The 15,058-nt window shown below is 41.0% G+C and overlaps 1 protein-coding gene across 2 annotated transcripts in view; it reads left to right on the forward strand.

The window, feature by feature from the left end:
• Positions 1-15,058, forward strand: part of ZSWIM6 (zinc finger SWIM-type containing 6) — a 368,676-nt gene that overhangs the window by 301,928 nt on the left and 51,690 nt on the right. For both annotated transcript variants that reach the window (XM_069222559.1, XM_069222552.1), the window contains exon 9: positions 463-723. In XM_069222559.1, coding sequence (XP_069078660.1) covers positions 463-723 — 261 coding nt within the window. The remainder of the gene's footprint in view (positions 1-462; positions 724-15,058) is intronic.

Below are 15,058 nucleotides of genomic sequence, written 5' to 3' on the forward strand. Positions count from 1 at the left end.
GTGCATTTATAGATGACGATAACTATCTGCCTGCCCGGCAAAGAGACCAACAATCTGTCTTTGTTTTCAAAGAATGAATGTAAATATAGCTTGGAATGAATGATTGATGGCGTTGCAGCTGCAGCCCTTATTATATTTTTGAGGGGAAGGTGGAGAACGGGGATTAAATTATCGGCCTTTCTGCTGTGGCCAGGAGCAGGAGCTGCCCACACGCTGCTAATTCAGTACAGGAAATGAATTTCTTTGTTATAACTTGATGAAAAGAAACCTGTGAAAACAGGTAGCAGCTGTCGTCAGAATTATTGAAGGAAAGTTTCACCTTCAACCCTTGAATTTAATAAGTAGGTCAGACCTTTAAGAAGCATGATAACAGAAAAGGTTTTCAAGCATTAGTAAATATCAGATTACTTGAAAAAGGATTGAATGGTGTTCTGAATTAATAACCTGTGTTGATCTTTTCAGAGCACACCGGGCAGTGCAAGTCTCTGGAGTACCAGCACCTTCCTGTACATAGGTTCTTGGAAGAAGGCGAGTCCTACTTGGCGCTGGCGGTGGAGGTGGCACTGATCGGCCTGGGCCAGCAGCGCATTATGCCAGATGGCCTGTATGCCCAGGAGAAGGTGTGTCGCAACGAAGAGCAGCTCATTTCTAAGCTCCAAGAAATCGAGTTGGACGATACCTTGGTGAAGATTTTTCGAAAGCAAGCAGTCTTCCTTTTAGAAGGTACAGTGGAGCCGGTGGTAGGAGTTTCATGGCCTGATCTGCAATGAGATTTTTGGTTGACTGTCACGTGGAGATTTGAATGGCAAATCCTTAGTTCTGTGACCACCTGACTATATTAAAGATGTAGACAAAATCCCTTGTCTGCTTAGCTATTATGTTGGAAAGCAGTGCAATCTGCATATTTGGAGCTGCTAATCAAATAAACTGGAGAAAGAAAAACAGTTCATTGCATAATGATATTGAATATATAGTTTATAATTTTTTTATTTATTTTTGGTAGTATTGTTATGATTGACTTTGTTGGATATTCGATTTAATTGATATACCCATTTTACAAAGGCCCTCCAGATTCCTGGACTGCAGTCATGGGCCTTGTTGAAGTGTTTCTTATGTATATAAGAATGTTTCGATGGCAAAGAAACTACATATATACGCTTAATTTACTGCCCCTACACAATAAGATACTTGATTAGGCTCCATATGTTTTTTTATTTATTTTTATTTATTTATTTTTGGGGGCTGACCTCCATGATTTGTGATACACTGGTGAGCCATCAGTATGCTTGCTCAGTTTCTATAACGAACAAATGCCAGACACATCTATCTCTGACCTTGGATACAATCGGTGTCCTATCCTAAACCTAGAAAAGCCATTCTTAATACTTTCCGAAACTTCATATAGTATGAAACCTCACAAACTTTCAGAGGTAAGGAATTCCAGAGTGAAGCCCCTTGAAACGAGAATGCCCAGCAAGCTTGTTTTGTTTTCAGTTTGCAGAATTTGGAAGCCTGAGCCAATCTGACTAGAACAGTAGGGCCAAAATGTGGTGACCAAGGGCCAGTGTTAAATATTTTAAAACCTAGTCCGAGGCTGTAGAATACTACATGCTTATAAATGAGGATCCAATGAAGATTATTTAATCTGAAGTCTAAATGTATTTATTGCTAGTAAGATTGACTGTGCCTTTTTTTTTTTTTTTTTTTCTTTTTTTTTAAAGGGGTTAATCCCTATTCAAGGAGCAGTGCACACTCTACCAGAGCCAGTGTCTGTCAATACTCAAATTTTCTATTGCCTTAATTTAGACCATTCTTATAATGAATTTCAAGAATATAAGGGATGCTGTCTGAGTTGATCTTAAATTTGCTTATTTAGGCAAATGACTGAACGGGCACACACGTTTTCAGACTGAGGACAGAATCTGCTGTCTGCACGCTTTTCTAGAGTCTGTGCATTTGCTGTTTTAGGAGTAGCGCAAAGGACTTACAATTTCATACTTGCTGTAAGAGATTCCTAATAAAAGCAGAGTGGACTCTGTACGAGTGGAATAATTAAGCACGCCATTTAGAGCTCCATGGTGTTGTAATTAATATGAGGAATGACTTTAGAGATAGTCGTCTTCTTGACTCTTAAGTACCTCACTCGGCCTTCTCTAAATCTAATTGGACTCTAAAATATCTCCTTTTCCTGCTTGTAATCTGATCAATCAAGGTTGCTCTCAGTAACCCAGAACATCACACCCCAGATCTGTAACATAAAGCAGTCAATCTCAGGGAGTCCATAACTACTTTGTGCGCTCTACTAACATGGCAAATGTAAATGAAGTGTTAAAGTAAGCCAATTAGCACATACAAGAAAAGTTTTAAAAAAAAAAAAAAAGCTTTTTACTGCACCACACAACGAGAACCGTGCCTCTCTTCGCACAGGTCTTTTAACTAAGTGAATGAAATTTCCAGGAAAAGAAATTCTTGAGGCCACATCGTCTGTTTAACATCTAATCTTTCCAAGAAATCCTACATCTATCTTGAGGTGAATTTTAACTTCATTAACTGAACATAATTCAATGCTACAACCCTCCCTAGAGAAAACCTTGATTAAGAATTCTACTAAACTCTTTGAGTTGTTGTACTTCATTAACAATACTTCCACCACGTTCCTCTATGGAGTACTTCTGTGAAATAGGCTAAACATGAAATGTTCCCATTAAATTAATCCCACATTTAATACAGATCCTTGGGTATCCCTATCAACTGTTGACTGTTGCACTTGCTATTCTTGTTCGGCTGCCTGCACACGAGTCCTCCATCTTAAACTGCTCATCTCTGTCCATACCCAGTTACCAATAGTTGTCACACAGCCTGTTAAGTATAATTCCAATGTGACCCTCATGGGCACTATCCAGCAATGTTGATCTAACACCTTCTGGTGGTATGAGTTAAAACTTTTCAGAAGAGAGAAACTCATGTGCTTACCAGCCTTTTTTCTTTTTTTTTTTTTTTTTTTTTTAAGCAGAACACGGCCATTCAGTTGCTTGAAGTGTATGCTTGGTGAAAGAAACAGTGCTCTGCTTGCCTCCCACACTTTGTGATAACTGTCCCCCAAACATCACTTACATTTGCCACAGTTCCCCTGAAACTGGGGTGAAATGGATCCAACAAAGGGGTCTCAAAATGAGCTCATAATCTTATGGAAAGCCACATTTTACTCCTATTTCCAGTGAATTACCTCTTCATCAAACTCATCAGGGTCAACCACGGTATCAACGTTTTTAATAAATTTTCTAAAATAGTCATACGCATGAAAGACATGATTTGCTATGCATGGGGTGGTGCTGGGGGATCTTCAGTGCCTTTCAGCAGCCCGGGTCTTGGCCCAGTTACCATCTCAAAACCACGTCATAGGTACTGCACCTCATTCGCACCCACTTCACACTTGTACTTCCTGAGTCTTAAACCGGTATTCATTTTAACATGATTATTCCACCTCTTAGCATAGTCCATGTTATCTCCTTCTTAAACCAACACATCTTGGAAGTTGAGCACACCATCCACATCTTTAAAAATCTGACATCATCCCTGAACACAGCTGCCAGCACAAACATCCCACAGAATTGTACAATACCATTTGGGGTGACAAATCCCCTTAAGTGACTAGATTCCTTAGCCAGCACAACCTGTTCATAAGCTCAAGTGAAGTTTTGAAAAAACACATGCACCATCCAAGATACCAAGCATTTCATCTGTAATCAGTAAGTAATAACTTCACACAAATGCCACAGTACAGGCTTAAAAGGTTTATGAACTTCTTTAATTCAATATACTTGCACACTAACACATTAGTTGATGGTTCAGTTACTACTTGCTTAAATATTTTGATCAGTAATTTGCTTAGTTCCTCTTTAACACTCAAGGGCACTAGTCACCAGTGTCCTATTTTGTTCATCTTAATGACTTATGTAAAATCCGTCAACTTGCCCAACACATTTTGAAACACTTCATACTTTCTTTGCAATAACACTTTTCAAATGTATCTTGCCAACTTTTGTTCTATCCTTGCTTTCAAGGCAGATCATTTATTAAGAGCTGTTCCTTACACCCAGGTCCTATGACTATGCCCATGCAGCTGTGATTGTGGCATCCCAGAATATCTGGCCCTGCCTTGGAGATGTAGATTTTTCCACTTTGTTTGAGATCTATCTGCCCTTCAACATACCCCAATAATTAGTTCCCATGTAACTTTCTGAATTTACATCAGCTGGCAAGGCTCTCTGCAGGTTCCTTTTTCAAGAAGCATGTTCACTGATATAGCCAACTTTCACCCTGAATCAGCGAGGTACTTTATGCCATCCTCCTCCCATCACCAAATAATATCGTCAAATGGATCTTTAAATTGCTGCAAGTGACTTCCTTCACCTTGACATCCAGCAACTACTATATTCTGTAATCAATCTGTTAGGTGGCATTGCACATCCTACCAAATAACCTATTGTACCACATCTGTTCTTAATTGCTGGGTAAACCTTAAGTGGTCTGGTGTGATTTTAAAATCACAATAACACCATAGTTTTTGGTTTGCATCGGTCTTGAATTGGATTCAAGACATACCCTTCCTGTGACTTCTTTGTTCTTTGACTCTTTAAGCGTTCTATACTGTTGGCTGTCTCAGCCACCTCACCAGAGGGTGGATTCTTGTATTTAAGCAGCTTCTCTTGAATCCTCTTGTCTTAATATATCGTAACTAGTTGATAATCACTAATGTTCACAAATTGTCACTTTGATGTCCACAGCCTCTCCAGCTTGTTTCTTTCCAGAAAATAATTTGTTTTCTTACTAATTAGGCAAGCATCTCTTCCTGTGATCCTTTAACCTGATCACATCAGTTGCAGCCAATAAATGATTGAATGTTCAAAACCACTCCTTCCACCCTGCTGTTTCCCCTAGACAATTGCATGGAGGATAGAGAAGGATTTACAGACTGCATGTCAACTCCCAAAGCTGTCATGCACCCAAGTAAACATTAAGTGTTCTAAACCACTCCCTCAATCCTCTCTCTTGGTTCCCCAAGATGATTGCCAAAAAGATGGAAAAGGATTTGCAGACTGCATGTCAATTCCCATGGTTGTCAACTACAAGTTTGGCAATTACTGAATGAATGAATTAATGAAAAATAACTTTGCTCTTGGTTCAGCCACAAAATTAAATCATAATGCAGTTAGAATCAGAGTTACATTGGAATTGAAGGGCACATTCTAGTGGCAGTTCAAATATGCAGCACACCTTTTTTTTTTTTTTTTACCCTTTGTCACAATATTGTGTAAAAACTGTCACTTGGCAAAACATCTTGAGACGTTTGACACCTACGCGACAAAGCCCAGGAGTCGTGATGAGACCACACTGCAAGTTTTTAGAACAACATTGAAGAGTGCGTTCCATTCTCCACTTGGGTGCTCCTAACCTTGGTTGAGTTCTCATGATGGGCGCATACATTGTATTGTGTGCCACAATTCTTCATCTCACAATAAGGCAACTCATCACGGTATCCAAACATTGCACTCTGGTCTGAGTGCAGCAACCTTGGTAGAGATGCACCAGTACACTTGCCTAAGGCTTCTTGCCAGCTTGTGTTCCACTGAGAAGCACCCCGGTGGTCCTGTTCAACCTCTATCAGCAGGTTCCATGTTTGCATAACTATTGTGGTCCACTAATCATTCGTATTATATCCAAGCGAAGTAAGGAAACACTGTTTGGCAAACGAGTAGATACTGTTTTCAACCAGATCCCTTCACCAACAAACATTTGAAGTAGAAGTAATTCTTCAAATGGCATGCACAAATTGAAAGCCTGCAATACTTCAGGGTCATGGTTGGGGCACAAGACACTACACATGCCATGATTTGATTTAATTGTGAATGGGACTTTGTTTCAGGAGTAATAATATCCAATAGCAGATTAGAAGTCCCTGTAGAGCCTGGTAGCCAAAACATGGGAATCAACGCCATGGTTTTAAATCTGTTTCGTCCTCAAGCTAAGTGGCCTGCCGAGGTTCTCCTGTGGTTTGTTCACAGGATTATCCTGAACCTTGTGTGGGCTTCAGAGATCTTAACCAAATGGCAGTCATTTATTTCTGCTGATAGTAATACAATTACATAAGATCAAACCTTATAAATTTGACATTCATGTGACTTAAACTGCATCCAAGACGAAAGTGTCTCTAACATCTCATTCAATTCTGCTTGCCTCAGTGGCTTATATGGATCTTTTTTCTTACCAAAGTCTCCTCACAGTCCATGATCTAGGCCTTTGTACTCAAGTCGATGTTGCTTTCACATTCAGATATTACAAGCTACTGTGAGCATGTGGAAGAGTATATTTCTAACTAGGTATTCTGCCTACACAGCAGGAGCATTGCTATAGCTTTAACTGGAATGCCTGCTCTCAGTGACCAGAGTTATTTCCCTGCAATTCTGTGTTTGGAGACAGACAATGCATTGCACGATGCCTAGATAACGTTAAGGCCATTTGTCAGTGTTCATCCTCTAGCACCGATCATCTTTTATTTATTTTTTGTGAGGAGGGAAACATTGCACCTATGCCATACCTAAAAGTTAATATCAAGAGGTGCGCCATTTTTAAAATGGGAATAATGGCAGATTACCAGATTTGGTGAATGTGGCTGTAACTAAAAAGTGAAATAAGTTTTGCGGGGGATATGCTGTTTTAAGATAAAGGAAAATGTCTTTGGAGCTGTGTCTCATCCTTGTTCATGCCCCACTGTGAGCTGTTCAAATTGTTCTTGCAAAATACTCACACAAAAGCTGCCTACCACTCCTCTCCTGCTAAAGTTTCTTCCCTTGTCTTCGAATCTTGGCACTGCTTCACTCTGCGCATCTTCAGTGGTGGGAATGTATTCCTTATTGGACATTCTCAAAATATGCTTTATAAAGGTTACTTAAATAAAATTGACCTTTGTGGGGTTTTTCTCTTCTAGTTCCTAAACACTTTTGGGCCCTGTTCTGCAGTACAGTCTTAATTCCACGAAACTAAATTTTGGAAGGAGGGTTGTTCGAGGGGTTGACACATTCACTATCTGCCACCGGGCTGAACCTTGCATTAGTGTGTGTGTTTTCCACTACTAGTCTTTGCCATAAATAAAGTGTCCTGGTTCATCCTATTTCTTACATAAAGCTGGTTGGACCCCCTGGGCATTGTTTATGTTTAAATCTCATTGCCAATTCGAGTTTCGAAGCCATTGCTCCATTGTGTTTTCCTGGAGCTGTGATTGCCATTTAGTGTTTTTATGCTGACCATAGTAGCGCAAGCGCTGCTTTTCTGAAATCTTTTGATCTATGTTGGCTTTTAGCCACGCCCACCTCACGCTCATCACTTTCACTTGTTCGCAGGCTTGCCTTTCAAAAATCCTTTATCATTTGTAAATGCTTTACGTTTGGCCCGCCTTGGGGACCTACCCTGTTACATGTATAATTGCACGTTTGCCGATATGTTTAACTCTGAGCGAACTTTTTTCTTTTTGTGTTTCCTTTGTGGTCATAAACTGCTTGTTACACATAATGGCAGCTGAATAAGATAATCACAACTTATAGGTCTACGTTTGCTGTAAACATCAAATTGAAATGGAAAATAAAGTTTTAAAAAGCAATGAAGTATAGATTTTCAGGAACTGCACTGTGACAGTACTAGAGGCAAAGAAGCTTAAAATAAAATAGCTGTCAATGTGCAAGTTTTGTCATGCATTTTAACTAAGCCGAGTCAGCTTGCATGCACCACACTGCTGTCAAGACTTTCGGCAGGCACTTTCTAAAAAAAAAATAAAAAAAACTGTATGGGTTTTCCCGAAACATATTCTCGCCAAGTCCAAATTGCTGAATAGATTTATCACCAAAATGATGGCCAAAAGGATCCTCAGTAGTTGCCTTTTAGAAAATACAGGAAGTTTCAGATACCACCCGCAAGCACTGACCTTGATCACCAGAATATTTCTTCACATAAGGCACTTCAAGCCAAACAATTGAATGAGCTCTGGGTTACTTTTCATCATTGCTAACTTTCATTGTATGAGCTCTGGGCTACTTTTCTTCAGTCGCAACCTTCATTGCATGAGCTCTCGGCTACTTTTCACCAGTTCCAACTTTCACTTTCATTTACTGTTCTATAGAAGTTACTACATTTTTATTTTCAAATACAGAACTGTTGTAATCATGACTGTCTTTCGGTCGCGCTATGTTTTGAAGTTGAGCATAGCAGCGCGCAAGTGCTGCTTTTCAGACATCTTGCTATCTGTGTGGGCTTTTAACCACACCCATCTCTCACTCGTTTGTGGGCATGCCTTTCACAAATCCTTTTATCACTGGAAAATGGTTTGTGTACCCTTCCTTGGGACAGTTTTGTTACTGCCTTGGGGACTGATCCTGTTACATGGATAATTGAGCGTTTGCAGATATGCTTCATTGCGAGCAAACTTCTTTTTCCTTTTATGTCTCCTTCGCGCTCACAGCAGCCATGGCGCTTTGAATAGGTTCGCTTATGTCAAATGTTTTACTTTTCATTTTCCTTTTATATGTCTCCTTTTCGATCACACCTGGCGGCCGTGGCACTGTGAATCGGCTCACTTATTTAAATATGTTGACAGTTTTTTATATAGTATGAACCAGTTGCTGAGTTTCAGTGCTTTCCAGATGAAAAATATTGCATTACTTAAATATCTGTCTTACCTGGGTTTTCCAGGTCTGTCTACGCCAACAGTCTTACTCTTGTTCAGAGTTTTTGTTATGTATTCTCATTAGATAAGCAGCGTGGTGGTTCTGCAGTCACACATTATTGCTGATTTACACAAGTTCAGCACTCACCCAGTTATCCACGCACTCATTCACTCACTAATTCTATAATCAATGCACTCGCTGACCATCCTGCCACTGATTCATGTTCACATTTACACTCATCCCCAACCCCCGCCCACAGAACCACTTGCATTAGAAAAGGCAAGACCCATTAGCTTTGCTAGTAGTGCTTCATTATTCGGTCAGTCCACCCATAGCTAGAAGTGTCTGGATGAGGCTTGATATGTGGGTATGCACATAGGTTTTTACAATAGCTAGCGTTCATTGAAGAACCTCTCAGTATGAATGGCAAGTAATGCACTGAATTCCACAACAGTCTACTTGTTTTTAGGTCAAGCGCGCAAGCACTCTGGCCTGTTGTAATTTAAAATCTATCTGTGGGCTTTTTTTTTTTTTTTTTTTTTAAACATTGCCCACTGCACATCCATCACTATCAGTCGTTCATGGGCTTGCCTTTTAAAAAATCTTTATCATTGGTAAATGCTTTACTTTTGGCCCTCCTTGGGGCAGTTTTGTTAGCACCTTGGCCACTGACCGTGTTACAAGGATAATTGCACTTTTACCGATATGTTTGACTGCGAGCAAACTTTTTACCTTTGGTCTCTCCTTTGCTCTCATGGCAGCCATGGCCCTTTGAATCAGCTTACTTATGTCAACTGTTTTACTTTTCATTTTCAATTTGTGGCAAGAAAAGTCCAGTTAGGAATTTACAACGCTAATAGCGCTAACTCGAGCAGACGCAAGACCCATTGCACTGCAAATTTACTTTTAATGATGAGGAAATTGTATTGATTACAAAGTGCAGATTCAAGAAAGAAAAGAAAATGCAAAGCACGAAACGCAGCTTCTATTTGCCCACGAAATGAGTTGCACTTGGTAAACTGCAACAAAAAACACTTTGCTACTGCTGACTGTATCTTTGGTACCTCTGGACTCTGCAGCCATTAAGGAAGTGTCATGAACCGGAAGTTAGCAGAGCTCTGAGACCTAATAAGAATTAATTGAAGGTTATGGTTGGTGAAAAGAGTAACGTAATCAGGGCTAAATAATGCTTCATCGCTTCCAATCCTTCTGGCAGATTGCTAAATGAACGTGATCTCGGAGGGCATTAATATAAAGTTCTGCCATAGTGAATCATGGAGTCACGGCTTCGTCACATACTCTTGTAAAAAGTTTTATAAAGTGGGTCCATAGTATGCAAAAAGCTAATCGAGTGAAATGAGTGGGTTTTTTTTTTTTTTTTTTTCATGCTTATTCATGTGTTCTCATCTCGTCATCTATACTTTTTTCTTCTTTTTGGTTCGGATTTTTCAGAACTGTTTTGTAGGCCTTTTTGGACGCTGTGAACAATATAAAAATATTAAACTGCTTGATTTGGTGCGGGTTTGTTTCAGTCAATGACCTAGCTATAAAACTGCTATTATGTAGTCATAAGTTAAAATCTTTAAACAGGAGAATGTTAAACAAGCGATTTACGATGTATTGAGTGAAATTTCCTCTAATGGCATAAATCTAAATGAAAGAATCTAAAAACGATTTTTAAACAGCCAGTTGGATTTATTTGAGATTGTATAATAGAATTCCAAATTATATTTATTAACAATTAAAATCCACATTTGAGATGTTGATCCCTGAGCAGGCTTTTCTAACAAGTTGCTCTCCAACTTCCTGTATGTAGCTCTCCTGTGTAGCAGTTAACCCTACTAAATTAGAAGCTTTAGTTTGATTGAATTAATATACAAATACCAAAATTGAGTGTGTCCGAGGTGAAAATGTGTTTATTTTCAGAACTTGTGTGCTGATAGTTGAAGGGAAGTGGCTGAATTTCCAAAATATATTTAAAGCTGATATGAGTTAAACGTCGTGCGGCATTGAGGAGAATTGTTTTACAAATCTTGTTTTGCCACCAGAAGCATTGCAGCTGTAGCTGTTGTGTTAGCCATGTAGATGCATTCCATAATGACAGTCTTTTTACGTTACTGCTGGCAACCATGCCTGATGCACTCAGACGATTGCTGGTAGTAACTGTGCATATCGTGGCCACTCGTGTTATCTGATGTTTACTCTATTAGAATACTAATGTTAGTAGATCAACATAAGTAGCTCTTGCTGCAGAAAGGGTTGGAGACTCCTGATCCAAACAATATATGTTTTAGAGGCTCTCAACTTTGAGAAAAACGTTCTCTGTCCTCATAAATTTCTTTTGCTAGATTAACATCCCTCCCGCAGCCCACTCCTGGGACAGCACAGCATCGTTAGGCGAATTCAAGAATTGGTATCTGTCATAACACTTCTAAACAAAATCAGGACACTTACAAATGACATAAGTTAGAGAAGACGAATCCTATGCAAGTTTTAAAATTCTTCCAGGACTTAGTCATGTATCGATAATCTGAATTGTAGCCTACTGAAGCGTAATGCTGTACTTTAGTTTTTACAAGTAAGTCACAAAGATCCGACTCTTTGTGAAGATTGTTTACCATAACCAGGCAACATGGGCTTGATAAAAGAGAAGATTCTAATTAAAATGAATGGCGTGAAGATTCTATTTAACATTTGCTTTTAAAGGATGAGCGAGTAACGCGATTGTCTCTCTGTGACGAGACTTGAAAAAAAAAAAAAAAAAAAAAAAGACAACAAATACATTACTTAAGGATTCTGTTCTGTTTTTTTACTAAAGGTTCCCACTTCATGTCACGTCAGTATTTTGATTGAACCATGCCCAGAATTACAAGTCCTTGACAGAATTTAAGCAACTGATCCTTTGCAACAGATTGTCAGTCCTATCTGAATTTGTTTAGATGACTTTGGAAGAACAACCGCTGAGCTCCGCACTGGAAAACTTGATCACTTTAGTCATGACTTGCTCGGTTCAGTTTCCAGTCCGTAAGTAAGAAATTACTTGAGCTTTGTCCTAGCTACAGAAGAGATGAGTTTAGCAGTGTGCCTTCCCTATTTAAAATTCTTGTCTAAATGCATAAGTCAAGCTTGCTGCTCTTGACTTAAGAAAAATGGCATTTACAAACTTTCAGCCGAGGCCAGTTTACTTATAGACGCCAAGCTGTTGGACTCTCATTCTGACAGTTCCTTGTATCCGGTTCTGCCCAAAGACACGTCATTTTAGCAGTGCGTACTTTGCAAGCACATTGAAAACCTTTTGCAAGCTTACTGCAATATAGTCCAGAGCCATTGCCCTTAGCATATTGAAGCACTGCCATCTTCTGCCCTCTTGTAGTCTGAGGAAAAATGTAATCTTTTTAGACTCTCCCTAGATGAACTGTATAAAGATTAAAATATCAGGGTGTTGCAGTGCTCCTGTTTTACTCCCTTTTGAAGCGAACTGAATAGACTATAAAGCTCTGGTTGAACCTGACTCAGGCTGAAGAGTTTGAATAGTACAACTGAATTATGGAAAGTCTACTTGCTGATGTCCATCCGTGTCCATTTTCTCCTCAACAGTGCCTTACCGACCTTATAGAACAGCCTGTCAACGAAGCATGCACGACATTGAGTCTTTTTTTAATGTTAAAAAATGGACTAAGTAAATTACCAAAATGTCTTCCATAGTGCCAAAGTTGGGCTGAAACACCATTTGGTGAATGGGTAATAGATTAGCTCTGTTAATTCAGTTTTTAACATTTTTATTAGTAATAATCCTTTATTAAAGAAAGGAATGTAACATTTGTGTACTTCTTGCTACAGACTGCCTTAGCTGTTGGTGACCTCATGTTACCAATACTTAACACGTATACATATAGGTAGTAGTGCAAAGAGTGGGCTTTGGGCCGATCCTCTTGACAAATGACATTTGTCTGTGGGTGAGTGGGCTGTCCAACCTCCATAGATTGTTCTGTCCCATTACCATTCTAGTCAGATTTGGTTGATGGGCTTCAAGAAGAGGTGGATCTTTTCCTTGCTGCGTTGCGTTCCCTCTCCATTTTACCTTTCTTCATCACTCTTCCTCTATCTGTCTTCACCCTCTGCCTTATCCTAAGGTTTTGTTTCCTACTTGGTTTCCCTCCCTGGCATGTTTCCATGCTTCCATTCCCTGCCCGCAGCCCAAAGGTTTCCTCCCACATTCGAGTTGGCCTTTGCAGCTCTCCTCCTTCAGTGACGCTGCAGTGCCAGTAGCCCTAATGACTTACTTCACAGCTCCCATCACCCAGTCTGTCTTTTCGTTCATGGCTGTAGACACTGTAGTAGTACTCTGTCCATAAGAGTCTAGAAAACCGCTTCAAAGCTGTCCTAGATGTTAAACAGAAGTTGCTTTGTTCCACCTACAGATGACTGATAGTACCTTTCAATATTAGGGGCACTTCTACCAGCACATAAGAGTTGTATTCAGTGTCATAACGACTCGTGTCTTTAACCCAGCACCTGGAAAGATTTAGGGCATACAAGACAAGCAAAGAGTATTTGAGGTGTTAAAGTGATGACGCACGTTTGTTGAAGTCACCCCTTCATGATCTGTCAAATTTACTGTCATCACTCGTTTCCTCACGTTCCCTGCCCCTCTTGATACCCCGTCTAGCTCCCGACATTGCTGCCCTCTCCCACCCGTTCATTCCCTTGTCCATTTGCAGCCTGCCTCCCTATTGCTGCTGCCTTCATCCCCGTTCATTCTTACTTAATCACCCTGTTGTCAGTCCCCTGACCTTTCATTTCTCCCTCTTACTCAACACCCCCATTGCTCTCTACCCTCCCATCCCAGTGCTCCATGTCCTCTCCCTCCGATTGTTATCTTAGCCCTGTTCATTGCCGCCCTCAGTACAATTGTTACCCTCCTTGCCCAGGTTTTGAGTATTTCCATTCTCCTGTTCATTGCTCCCTTCTCCATAGTGAGTGCCACCTCACGCAAACTACAAAACCGCTAAAAAGCTGTTTTGTAGCATGCTGGTATTATGTACCTGCACACCCCCGCCCCCCAGCTCCCATTCGCCCCCAGCTGACCCCTCCCCCCCTCCTACCTCATATGACGGCCGCTGCGCGACAGTGGTAGCGACCCTTGACCCAAGGGTAGGTCGCTCCCCCTGCCGCTGCAGCTCCTCCAGGTTCCTGAGACCCACTTCGCAGTAAGTACCCCCCACCTCCCAGCCCCTCGCCCTGCCCCGCGCTACTCACCCTCTCTCCTGCTCCTGCTCCTTTTCTCCTTTTCTTCTTCTCTGTTCTTCCTCCTCGCTCCTCTTCTGTAATCTTCTTCTGTACTTCTTTTCCCCGTCTTCTCTCTTCTTCTGTGTGCTTCTCTGCCTCTCCTGTCGCCTCTCTTCTTCTTCATCTTCTTCTGTGGTCTTCTGCCTTCTGTTCTTCGTCTTCCGTATCTTCATCTGTGATCTTCTGCTCTTCTGTGATCTTCTGTGATCTTCTGTGATCTTCTGTGATCTTCTGCTCTTCTCTTCTGTGATCTTCTGCTCTTCTCTTCTGTGATCTTCTGCTCTTCTCTTCTGTGATCTTCTGGTCTCCTGTTCTTCTGTCTTCTTCTCCCCGCGCCTGCCCTCCTGCTCCTGCCTCATCCCCCTCCCTCACTCGCCTCCCCCTCTCTATCACCCCTATCTACCCCATTCGCTATCTACCTCCCTCACTCCTCCTATCTACCTATCTATCTATCTATCTCACTATCTAACTCCCTCACTCTCCACCTCCTCCTATCTCTCTATCTAGCTCTCTATCTATCTCTCTATCTATCTCTCTATCTATCTCTCTATCTCTCTCTCTATCTCTCTCTCTATCTCTCTCTATCTCTCTCTATCTCTCTCTCTATCTCTCTCTCTCTCTATCTCTCTCTCTATCTCTCTCTCTATCTCTCTCTCTCTCTATCTCTCTCTCTATCTCTCTCTCTATCTATTTCTCTATCTATTTCTCTCTCTATTTCTCTATCTATTTCTCTATCTATTTCTCTATCTATTTCTCTCTCCCCCCCTTCCCGCCACCCCCTCTATTACCGATCTTCCTATCCTCTCACTCTACCTCTCACCCACCTCTACAACCCCCTCCCCTATCTTCACAACCCTACTCCTATCTCTCTCCCTAATCTCCTAAACCTCCTAACACTCACCCCCCTCCACCCTTAAACCCCCCTCCCCCAGCTCTTCTCACTCTACCTGTCCCCCCCTCCCTCGCACTTTCCCGCCGCGACCTCCTGCACATCCCCGCCCCCCAGCTCCCATTCACCCCCAGCTGACCCCTCTCCCCCCCTCCTACCTCAA

Source organism: Pleurodeles waltl, chromosome 1_1 (assembly GCF_031143425.1).
Source record: "Pleurodeles waltl isolate 20211129_DDA chromosome 1_1, aPleWal1.hap1.20221129, whole genome shotgun sequence".
NCBI classification, from domain to species: domain Eukaryota; kingdom Metazoa; phylum Chordata; class Amphibia; order Caudata; family Salamandridae; genus Pleurodeles; species Pleurodeles waltl.